General features: G+C 34.9%; 2 protein-coding genes across 3 annotated transcripts; both read right to left on the bottom strand.

The window, feature by feature from the left end:
* Positions 1 to 1,311: 1,311 nt before the first annotated feature.
* Positions 1,312 to 3,909, bottom strand: LOC108993436 (probable amidase At4g34880). Of its 2 annotated transcripts, XM_018968359.2 has the most exons (6): positions 3,746 to 3,909; positions 2,995 to 3,530; positions 2,680 to 2,894; positions 2,306 to 2,548; positions 1,998 to 2,196; positions 1,312 to 1,816 (listed from the first exon to the last, which is right to left on the bottom strand). In XM_018968359.2, the coding sequence occupies exons 2-6, from the start codon at positions 3,511 to 3,513 to the stop codon at positions 1,424 to 1,426; spliced, it is 1,569 nt and encodes a 522-aa protein (XP_018823904.1). In that variant the 5' UTR covers positions 3,514 to 3,530; positions 3,746 to 3,909; the 3' UTR covers positions 1,312 to 1,423. The 2 variants fall into 2 exon arrangements, with proteins under 2 accessions (XP_018823904.1, XP_018823906.1); XM_018968361.2 differs by lacking the exon at positions 3,746 to 3,909 and having other exon boundaries at positions 1,312 to 1,810; positions 2,995 to 3,634.
* Positions 3,910 to 4,096: 187 nt separating this feature from the next.
* On the bottom strand, positions 4,097 to 7,666 carry LOC108993435 (probable amidase At4g34880). The gene is made up of 5 exons (XM_018968358.2): positions 7,070 to 7,666; positions 5,331 to 5,545; positions 4,977 to 5,216; positions 4,681 to 4,879; positions 4,097 to 4,565 (listed from the first exon to the last, which is right to left on the bottom strand). Exons 1-5 carry the CDS (start codon positions 7,634 to 7,636, stop codon positions 4,209 to 4,211), a joined length of 1,578 nt encoding a protein of 525 aa, XP_018823903.1. The 5' UTR covers positions 7,637 to 7,666; the 3' UTR covers positions 4,097 to 4,208.
* Between the last annotated feature and the right edge of the window lie 4,363 nt (positions 7,667 to 12,029).

Raw genomic sequence — 12,029 nt, 5'->3', positions numbered from 1 at the left:
CCTACCTTTTACTTTTCGTCACTTCTCGAATCCATCTCTTACTAACTTGGTTTTTAAGATGCCAGCTCACTGTTCTTTCCCCACACTTTGGATAGATTTTTTAAAATTTCAATTTAAATTAGAATAGTTCTATTTGTATTTTTTTTAAATGATAATTGTAATTATAATTATGCAAGTACTATGCAATCATTTTGAAAAAGATAAATAAATACGAAATCTATATAAAAAATAATAATTTTTTAATAATAAATCTTACTCTTTTCTAAAATGATTGTACGATACTTACACACTCTATAACTACATATAGCATTATTATTATTTTTTTATTGACACACCAAACACATTTGATATAGAAACTTGTCTTTTCTCATTAACTTATATAAAAAATACTGATACTTTTGACTCTTTCTATAAATATAATAGTTTCATAGTAAATGGTTGCTAATATCTCTTTAATTTAATTTTGTGATTAGGCTTTTAATTTTGTTTTTGTTTTATTTTTTGCTTGGAAGGCCGTCTCCCATGGGGATCTTAGGCGGTAGGCTTAGTTGCCATGCACCCCTTTGAGCCGCTCCTACTACCATCTCTACATTTCCAATTTTGTACGTGTTTTAACGCTTGGAAAGTATTCTCAGTCCAAGCAGAATGGCTGTCATGGAGAGTGCATATTCAACATAAAATTAGAGAAATACGAAGGAAAGCTATACCTGTATTCTTACCAAATTTGGGTTTTTGATGTTGAAGGCTATGACATGCTAAACATCACTTGTTTTAAAAGGTTAAACTAATAGAAAAATATGAATTTATTAAGTTACTTTATATTCTAACACTGTCTTCAAGTTTGAGTTAAGAACATGTGAACTAATTAACTTAGATGGATGAAATATGGGATCAGGAACTGAACTACTGCAAAAGTATTGACAACATTACAAAAGCAAACTTAATTGACGACGTATCATTTTCTTTTAGTAGAAAAAGATATGGAAAATAATCCCAACCAACAAGAAAGCACACTCAAGTTAGAGATACATGAATCATAACCTTCATCTATACCAAAAAGAAAAAGATGAGGTGATTCTAATCGGAAGTTGTGCACTGGTAACATGTGGTATTTCTATGATTACTTTGCACTTCAGATTTTGATGAATGTAGAACTCTTCCCTCTTATTCAGCATATTTAAAGGTTGCATGTAGCCACCACAAAATTATTTGCTATCGATGTACTTTGATTGCAGGGGCAGAAGAGCTGGCCCCTTGTTAGTCACTATATTTGCTGCAAAAAGAAGGCATGTTATCAAAACAGAACTAGCCCTCAAAACAGAACTAGCCCTTTTTTTTTTACGGTGACTTTGGGTCAATAGAGTTGTTTACACAGTCAGACTAATAGAATACTTCAACAGTTGTATACAATGACACCAAATGACTATACACTGCCAAATAGAACTTCGCGGTTCATGTCAAATGATTTGGAAAGGGGAGGCCTCCGCACCATGGTGGCTTGCTCAAAACCGTAAGCTATCTCAATCAGCTTTGGTTCAAAACCCTTTAGGCCTCCAAAACAAATCCCAAATGGCATTCCATCATCATCATAACCAGCAGGGACTGTAATTCCCGGATGGCCTCCTATTGCTAACACGGCAATGGCACCGGTACCTGGTGTCACCATTGCATCCAATTCATTATCCATCATCAGTTTCTCAAACCCATTTCGTGATAGGTTCTGCATCAACTCAATAGCCTGCCTTTCTTTCTCTCCAAAACCACTTGTCTTGTCTGATGCAATAAAAGTGGCCTGACCATACTCTTCAGTCTTCTCCTGCATTAAACAAAATTAGCAAAGAATACAAAATGCAATTTTCAGAGTTTAAGCTTATTGGAGTGGATCAAATATGTTGAATTAAGCAATCAGGAGAGTGACATGTATCCAATATAGGACTTCCACTTCTCACAACATCAACTTTGTTGAATTAAAAGCGATACCAGAATCATCTACTCACCAGTTCAGGATTATTTTTGTTGAAGGCAATAATGTCAGAGAGTGACCTCACTGGAGAAGAGGTAAGCTCTTTCAGGTAATCATTTAAAGATACCTTGAACTCAGCCAGCATTGCCGTCAATTCACCACTTCGTTTGGGATTAAGAATTATATCAACATTTTCTATCTTAAGATTGTCCACTACAGTTGCACCCCTTTCTCTAGAAAGCAAAAGATTGAATCCACAAAATAAGTACTTGTTCAGCATGCATATTGATATTTCAATCCTGAAAACGCAGAATTACTTGCTTTGAATAATTAATTTTGCACCTCATTGTGTTCAAATGACGCTCAAAATCTTGAATGACTGAGGATCCATTCAAGAACCCCAAAAATGGATTCCTAACAACCCCCAATCTCTTTCCTCTGAGCCCATTTGGGTCGAGAAATTGTTTGTAGCCACCTACGGGTATGAATTTAGCCGCTTCTTTTGTTGCTTCAGAATCTTGCGGATCAAAACCCACAATGACGTCAAGCACATAAACTGCATCAGACACTGTCCTGCTTATAGGCCTATGATTTGAGAGTTATTAAAACGCTTAATCATCACTGCACAATCCATATGATTATCCTTGCACAAATATGAGCAACTTGGACGATAAACAAGTATTGCATGCTTATAAAAGTAGGAGAGACGATCTTACCCAATTGTGTCATGGCGGGGCAAAATGGGAACGACCCCGGCTCGACTGGTGAGTCCAACAGTAGGTTTTAGCCCCACAACGGAGTTAAGATCAGCTGGACAGAGGATGGAGCCGTGAGTCTCACTCCCAAGTGACACTGCCACCATGTTTGCTGCCACTGAAATGGCTGATCCGCTGCTCGAACCACAAGGATTCCCAGATCGAACGTACGGATTCTGCACGATTTATAGCCATAGAATTCCTAATAATTTGGCGAAACAAAAATACCAGGGCACAATTATTCAAAAAGAAAAAGTTTAGAGAGAGAGAGCTGACCGCGCCTTGACCAGATCTGGCACACCAACCATTAGGAATGCGGCCCAGAGAACGAAAAGAATACCACTCGGTGAGACTGGCCTTCCCTAGGATGACAGCCCCTGCTCTTCTCAGCCTCTCAACCACGCCCGCATCCCGTGGCACCACCGAGCCCAGCAGCGCATACGAGCCGGCCGTGGTGTTCAGCTTGTCCTTCGTGGCGATCGTGTCCTTGAAGAGCACCGGGATTCCGTGCAGCGACGAAAGGTCCCCGGAAGTACCGAATCTCACCCTCTCCCGGTCGGCCTCGTCGGCTTGATCCCTCGCGTCAGGATTGACCTCCACCACGCTGCGAAGCAAGGGATTCAGCGTCTGGATCCTGTGTAAGTAAAAGTCAACCAGCTGTCTGGACGTGAGCTTGTTTTCCGCAAAGCCCCGTTGGATGTCTTCGATCGTCGCCTCCTCGATCGAGAAATCCTCGCCGTTAATTGTACGGAAGAAGAATATACCGGCGATGATCCATACCTTGATGAGTGTCATCTGTAATTCTTCGACCACTGAAACCAAAAATTAAATTAAATTTAAGTGTACCAAAACAACTTGCCGAAGATTATTACACTTCCTTTTAAGGAATCACACACCCTCGAAATAAAAAATTTGAATTATTAAGCCCTAATTATTATAATCGTTCTCTGTAATTTTTTTTTTTAAATTAATCTTTCGGTCAACCTTAAAACATCAATAAAAAATCATTGATACGAGATTCTTTTACCAGTTGGAACCAATTGTAGCTAGGCAAAGGGCAGGTCACGCTCTCAAAGGTGCCCTTTCACTTTGTTTTAGCTAATCGTTAGTTAGTTCTATCATCGAAGATTCATCTCCCTAGTTTTGCTTGCTTTTTATGGTTCCAGTAGATATTATGGTGTAAAAGCTTTCTCTGCGAGTCGCTTGATCATGAAGCTCATCCTCTGTAGAAGCTCGCACATGTCATGCTCCTTTAATCAACTGTCCAGTTTTTTAATTAGATGGGAAACATTCAAGATCAATATATTTCATTGCAATCCATAATATGTTCTGCATATTTTATCCTTGAAACCCTTTAATATAATTTGTTGGGATAAAAGATTCGGTTTTCTGTGCCAAAGAACATATTCCTTGCAATTGATATATAAATTTGTAGATAAGAGGTATTGATACAAGTTCTTCAGCTTTGAACAGAGATTGTTGGAAAGCTTTCAAGGTTTAAATGAAGGTGGCTTCCTGATCTTAGTCGCTTGCTCAAAGCCGTATGCAATCTCAATCAGCTTTGGCTCTGACCCTTGTAGTCCTCCAAACGATATGCCAAAAGGCACCCCTTTACTATCATATCCTGCTGGGACATTGATGGCCGGAAATCCCCCAATTGCAAGAATGGGAGCAGCGTCGGCACCAGGAGTCACCAATGCATCTAACCTGTTGTCTCTCATCACCTTCTCAAATCCATCTCTGGAAAGTTTTGTCATGTTAAGCAATGCCTCCTTCTCTTTATTGCCAATTCCATTTGTGATTTGGGCTGCCAGAAAGATGTCTTGGCCAAATTCCTTTATCATTTCCTGCAATTAGGCCATGTATACAAGTCGAATAGTCATAAAATGAATGAGCTCCGCCCCCACGTCCTGAACATGCAAAGACAAGAGAGATGAAGGGGCCTTTTGCTGATATTCTTACCAAATCCGAGAACCTCTCGTTAAAGAAAATCACATCGGCCAAGGTTCTCACTGCGGAAACTACCAAATCTTTGAGATATGCATTCAGGGAGAGTTTGAATTCAGCCAGCAACGCTGTTGCTTCCCCACTCAATGCGGCATTCAATATAACATCAATGTTGGCTATTTCCAGGTGGTCTATCAAAACTGCACCTCGTTGCCTTGATAGCAGAAAAAAGCTTATGACGTTTCAAAATGACATGGCTGACCTCGAGTGATTTATTTGTATATTAACACTAGTTCTTGGAAATTGCTGACCTTAGAGTTTGGAAATGATTCTCGAAAGCCTTAACCTGCCCAGAGCCACTACCGGAAATGAAGAAGGGATTCCTCACTATTCCCAATCTCTTCCCTTTGAGCCCACAAGCTTTCAGAAATTGGTTATAGCCACCTCGTGGAATGTACTTTGATGCGTCCCTCGTTGCTTCATCATAGTAGTCGAAACCTGTAATGGCATCAAGAACATAGACAGCATCCGATACTGTCCTGCCGATGGGCCTGTTCAATTCAAAACAGGGGAGCTCCATGAACATAAACACGATGGCAATGAAGATTGCCGCACAAAAACTAAGACGGAATAATAGAGTGGCTGCCGCCATGAACATCACCTACCCAATAGTGTCCTGTCTAGGAGAGATCGGGATGACTCCTGCTCGACTGGTGAGGCCAACGGTTGGCTTGATGCCTACTACTGAGTTAAAACTGGCTGGACATAGGATTGAGCCGTCCGTCTCGGTCCCAAGCGCCACTGCTACCAGATTCGCAGCCACTGATATTGCTGAACCACTACTTGATCCACAAGGATCTGCCGATAACACATAAGGATTCTGCAAACAAAATTGCAAAAGATTGCAAATTTCCTTGTCACAATATTCACTCGTGTAAAAACTTGCTTACTTCATCAAATCTGACACGGACCAAAAATATATTCAACTTCAAAGATGATCAAGTAAAAGGCTCGCGGCCGCCGGACAGGTACGAATAGCATATTCTTCATATCTGGTCATAACAGCACACAACACTACGACAGGTTGCTGATGGAAAATTTTATATACTATACTACTATCTTACTTTCATCATATTAAGAATGATGTGGCACATTTATCACTATTATATGATCATTTATTGTATATTTCTTTATTATCTAAAGGTGATGAATGTGCCACATAATATTTAGTATGATCAAAATATGATGAGTGTATGGTATATCCTATTACTCGTTATTGATAGACTTTTAAAATTATAGGTCCGAGGTTGGTTTTTAAAGTATGTGTCGAATTTTAAATTTCTGTTTAAGCTATTAGCTGTTCCAGTTAGGATCTAAGACGATTGTTTTATATTAGCATTATTTTGTCTTGACTCTTTCTTACTCGAATTATAATCCTTAAGGTGTCGAACATTTTAAATACATATATTTATTATATTAATGTGACATTTTGCATCTTAAAAAAATAGAAGACAAGAGATTTAGACAATGAAATAATTAATTAGCATGGTGAAATAGATAGAAAAAGAAATATTACTGGCATACTGCTCTTCATTCTAATATTGTTATCCTTGGTCACATTAGTTAATAAGTGATTTTTTATTTAGTTGATGAGTTTTGGTACACATAATTTGGTGTGTTAACACACTATTTATAGTGAAATTCATTATAACTTAAAATGAATTCAAAAGGCAATAATTTTTTAGCATGACTGATGTGGAAAGTTTCCACTTTAATGATGTGTTGGGTGTGTAAAAGATAATATTTATAAATAGATTTTCTCTTAATTAATTTACATAGAAAAACTATGTAAACTGCATTATATCATATGGTGTGTATTAAGGATGAAGAATTCTTGGTATACAAATAATGCTACTTGCACATCAAATTAATGGCCAATTATACATATAAAGGATTTGGAGACGCATCCGTGGGTGTCAACATGTCATTTAATAATGTAAAGAAAAATACTTTAGAATTTAATGTACTACGTTAAAATAGGTCAATTTATAAATTTATTTTTATAAAATTTCTTTGTAAATATAACACTTTTGTAATGTTAAACAAGCACACCAGCTACATAGTAGCATATATAAGGCACGTGCTACGTCCACCGCTCCCAGCTGTCGCGGCGAGCTACTGTTAGGTAAATTTTTATTTATTTATTATTTTTTTTACATGTATTTTTAACACTTTTAAATATTTTTTAAAAATTAAAAAAATCATAATATTATTAAAAAATACTTTCTTAATCACTAAGTAAAAAATAAATAAAAAATTACAATAATAGAATAGAACAAAAAATGAACTGTAAGAATAACATTTTCCCATATATAATTGGTTTGACCAGAAGTTGAAAACATACCTTGCCCCGGTCACCTCTAGCACTCCAACCGTTGGGTGCATTGAGCGACCTAAAATTAGCCCACTCGCTCAAGCTAGCCTTCCCCAGGATGATGGCCCCGGCTTTTCTCAACTTAGCTACCACACCTGCATCCCGAGGCACAACCGAGCCGAGCAGCGCCAACGAACCAGCCGTGGTATTCAGTTTGTCCTTCGTTCCGATGTTATCCTTGAGCAAAACGGGAATACCATGCAACCCAGAGAGTGAGCAAGGTGCTTTCGCCTTGCGCTCGCGGTCAGCCTTATCAGCTTGGTACACAGCATCTGGGTTCACCTCTATGACCCCCTTGAGGACCGGGTTGAGTCTCTGGATTTCTGCGAAGTAGAACTCGACCAGTCGCCTGGAGGTGAGTTGGCTATGCTTGAAAGCGAGTTGGAGGTCACGAATTTTTGCTTCTCTGATAGAGAAGCCATAGCCTGCACTTACGATGGGTGACCTAGATGATAATATGACCAACAGAATCAGAAGCAGTACTAGCGCTGACGAGAAGAGAGAAAAGCCCAGAGGTGAGTTACTTCTGGTAGCCATGGAGTAATGGGTTGCTGTCAGTTGACAAGTTTTGGTTTTGGATTAGAAATGGCTGATCGATGTATGTATACTTATATAGTCCTAATTGCAGGCATTAGCAACTAATCGGATTATAAAAGAGAAATGCTGGGCATCAGCCGGAAGCCGCAGAACACCTTTAAAAAAAAAAATTTATTTTTTTTTTCAACTCAATACAGTATGTTTAGGATGTAGGCTGATATTTTTCATTTCTCGATTATAATACTTAACAACAATAAAAATTGCGATGGTATATTTGTTTTAGGAACAAAATACGTAACACGAATATATATAACAAAATCAATAGTAAAAGCTCATTAAAAAGAGAATTTTTATTATCAAATCAGTCGCTAGAGCATACATAATAAAATGATTACTTGACATAATCTAATTTAAAAGAAAAAATTTAAAATTTAAATATTTAAAATTAAATTTTATCATTTAAGTGACGTGAATGATATGTTCTACACACTGATTGGAAAATAATTGAATAATTATTAAAAAAATGTTGAATAGGAAAAACAAACATATTTGAATTAATTAAAAAAAAATTCTTTCCATCTTCAAATTGCAAGATGAACTTATATATCATTCCATTAATATTCGAAAATATGTTGGTTCGGTTACACATGAAAAGAATTAGTGAGCATTTATCTTTTGCCCCACTTAAGAAATGGTGTGTGACTAATTCATAGTCTTTTGCCGTCCAACTTCCGGCAACTTTGTTCGTATTCGTTTGGATAAATTCTTTGAGAAACACTATTATGCCGCCCACTCTTACCGTTCCATTTGACCGCTTGGTAAAAAAAAAAAAAAAAATTTTACTTAATGATTAAGGAAGTTATTTTAATTATATTGATATATTTTTTTATTTTTTAAAAATATTAAAAAATATAAAAAAAAAAAGAAAAAAAACACAACACTGAAACGTACTACGGTAAGAGTGGGGCGGCATAGTAGCCCCACTCAAATTCTTTTTTTTTAGTGCTTAGATCTCTCTGGTTTGGGCCTTTTGGCTACTGTTTTGTAAATGGAATCATGTCTAGCTATATACTTAAAATTATCGTGATGTATGCATGTCCACATAATTAATTGCGATTATCATCTTATAAATTTTTTGTAATTTTTTTTTTAAAAGAGAACGGTACTCTAATTTTATTGATTATCTTCAATTATGACGAAGAAAACCGTAGTTATAACAAGACACCTCAAAGATACAAGTAGTCAAGAAACCAAAACCCAAACATCGTAAACTAAACCATCCAGAAAACAAAATAAAATAACAAAACATTACATGTCAAAACAAAATAAACAACCCTAGACAAGAAAATAGAACTCACTTATAATCACAAATGAATGAATAATGCTACTATGCTGATTCATTTTGTCCTTTCATTTTAATCGCTTATATATTTAATTATTTTTACTCACCGATTAAGGAAGTAACTATTAGTATATTAGTGTATTTTTTTTATTTTTAAAAGTATTTAAATATGTTAAAAAATGTAAATAAGAAAAAAATAAAAAATAAAATTTGTACTAATAGACACACCCAATGGTCAAAATTGAGCAGCACACTATCACTACCCAATGATGAAATGATGATCATGAGCGCAAAAGTCACAATTTTAATTTTTGGAATATGAAATGAACAATAACTTTTGACATTCTCATAATTGGCTTCGGACAAAATCAATCAGTTGGATATATACAATATGTATAATGTATGCAAGGAATATTTATATAACCTCTAAATACATAACTCTACCGCGTATATTTCGTAAAATGGATCTAATTAAAAATAATAATTTTTTTTACACTTATTCAATATAGTCTTTTTTTTTTCTTTTTCTTTTTTGTAAAGGAACTATTTAGAGCTTTTAAAAATCATTTATCTTTTACAACCTACAAAATACTATAACAATTAATACTCCTCTATGAGTTTCCTTAATTAATAATAAAGCTATTTATTGAGTGAAAGGACACTTTTTTATCTTTAAAGGAATTAGATAAAAACAAATAAACAAACATATATGATTTTATGTTATGATATTATGTTAATTCACAGTTTAATTAAAAATTCTTATCTAATAAATATTTTCTCACTTCAGTGGGGCCCGGCGGACAAATCACCGATCTACTCATCAAATTGGGAAATATATTTGACGAGGTAGAGTCATATTGGAATTCAAGATCTTCTGATTTCATATTAATATTTTATCAAAAGAATAATATTAGTGTGCCTCTTTATTTTGCCATTTTATTTTGTCCGTTCATATATTTATTATTTTTTCTTAATAGTTAAAGAAGTGACTATTAGTATATTAATATTTTTTTCAAAATATTAAAATATTTTTAAAAAATATTTTTAAAAAAAAAAGTAAAAAAAATATATAATTTTCACTAAACGACACACAGAATGAGTATAAAGATAGCATAGTAGCACCACTCTTATCAAAATACCTACACTACCAACATGCATGATCAGTAGTGACATGATGCAGTACACATGATGCGCGAGAACTATAGATTTATCACCTGAAATTAGCACAAACATGTAATCCTTTTCTTCTTCTTGAGATGAATCGGAAGACAAGATATATACAATTAAACTTCAGAATTAGCAGTCCCGAGGTCTTTACATCAAAGTTAGAGGAGCAAAAGCCAACATATATAACATGCACCAAGCTAAACATGATTAATATTCAGCAAGAAATCCATGACCAGAAAACTATCCTATGCATTTCCGATACCATTATACTCATAATGGGGCTGTATGCCATTATTATACTTGTGACAGGGCCGTATGCCACTATAATTATGATTGAAGTTGTAAATCATGATTATAGTATCAACTTGAGATTTGTGAAGTTATGTGATTATTTGGCTTTGTTGTACATTGAGTTTAAATGGATGATAAATTGAATATGCGTGTTGTATTTATTATAAATGGGCCTATTGATTGAATATAGTGATTGTGAGGGTGGGATTGAAATGGAGTTATAGGTGAAGCATGTAGATTTTGAGGTATGGGATTGTTAGTTTGTTGTGTGTGGAGTTTAAATGGACTACGGATTTAGTATGTGTAATTTATGTTGTGTTGCATATTGAATTTAATTGGATGTGGATTGAATATATGTGTTCTATTCATTGTTGATAGGGTTATTGATTGTGAATAGTATTTGTGAAGTGATGGGGATTAAGTGTGTAGTTGTGTTGTGGTGTTGGACTTCATGAATCAAGGGAGGCCATGGTTGAAATTGTGAAGCTATGTGATTGTGTTAGTTTGTTGTATGTTGAGTTTATTTGGACTATGAATTTAGTAATAGTATGTTCATGGGTTTCAAGAGTAATTTCATATTTGTATCATAGTTTTGTAATGGACAGATTCAATATTTACTCATTGGTTACACTAGTATTGGATGTTTGAGCGTAGAAATGGTTTGTAATTGCATAATTATGTTTGACTTTGTTAAATGCTACATAAATGCATTGTATTGAGATGTTTGGTGTATGAAGTTTGGATGCAGATGGATTGCGTTCAAGTGTTGGGATTAAATGATGGAGTTGTAGTGGAGTTAAAAAGCATGATATTGATAAGTGTTAACTCTGATAAATTATAAAGGGTGATGTATTGGGTTGACTAAGGCTCGTTTGGTTCCTTAACTCCTCTCAACTTATCTCAACTTATTATTATAACTTTTTTAAATTTCAACACAAAATATAATAAACAATTCAACTTTTTCAAATCCTAAAATAATAATAATATTAAAAAATAATATTCTAACAATATTTTATTATCTCAACTCAACTCATTTCAACATCCAAACGCAGCCTTAAGAAGTTTGTATTGAATGTGGTATGTGTATGAAGCTTGTAAAGCTTAATTTGTGATTATAATATATGTTTTCCTCTCAGTATTTTAGTTTTTATAAATTATATAATTGTGAATCATGTTTATAATAATGATATGTTCACTGCTTAGTGTTATACTTACTGCTTTTGTGGGATTCTTTTTATTTCAGCTCTACTCAAGTGCACAAGTATTTGGAAATACTTCCCCACATTTACACTGTTTTTAGTCTGTGAAAGCTTGTTGGAATTTCCCACATATGCATTATTTTTGAGCAGGTAAATACTTCTTGGAATTGTATGTTTTCTCCAAGTTCTTGTTGGAACTTGTACGTTTTCTCCCTATTCTTGTTGGACAAATTTTCAGCGCATGTGAATGCTTGCAAGAACATGCTATGTTCTCTCTAATGTAAGAAATACTACTACCATTATTAGTATTTGTTATTTGTTATTTAAAGATCACTTGTAAAAAAATAGTTAGTTTAATTTAAAAAATCATTTCCCCCTTGTGTTGGATGTGGTT

The sequence above is a fragment of the Juglans regia genome, chromosome 13 (assembly GCF_001411555.2).
Source record: "Juglans regia cultivar Chandler chromosome 13, Walnut 2.0, whole genome shotgun sequence".
Lineage (NCBI taxonomy): Eukaryota > Viridiplantae > Streptophyta > Magnoliopsida > Fagales > Juglandaceae > Juglans > Juglans regia.
This window is presented reverse-complemented; position numbering and strand designations above follow the sequence as displayed.

Coding starts and splice junctions, on each gene's coding strand:
- LOC108993436 (XM_018968359.2), bottom strand. CDS start 3,513: ATGACACTCATCAAGGTATGGATCATCGCCGGTATATTCTTCTTCCGT. Junction 2,549..2,679: donor CCCCGCCATGACACAATTGG/GTAAGATCGTCT, acceptor CTCAAATCATAG/GCCTATAAGCAGGACAGTGT. Junction 1,817..1,997: donor ACAAAAATAATCCTGAACTG/GTGAGTAGATGA, acceptor TGTTTAATGCAG/GAGAAGACTGAAGAGTATGG.
- LOC108993435 (XM_018968358.2), bottom strand. CDS start 7,636: ATGGCTACCAGAAGTAACTCACCTCTGGGCTTTTCTCTCTTCTCGTCA. Junction 5,546..7,069: donor CTAGAGGTGACCGGGGCAAG/GTATGTTTTCAA, acceptor TTTTGTTTGCAG/AATCCTTATGTGTTATCGGC. Junction 5,217..5,330: donor CCTAGACAGGACACTATTGG/GTAGGTGATGTT, acceptor TGAATTGAACAG/GCCCATCGGCAGGACAGTAT.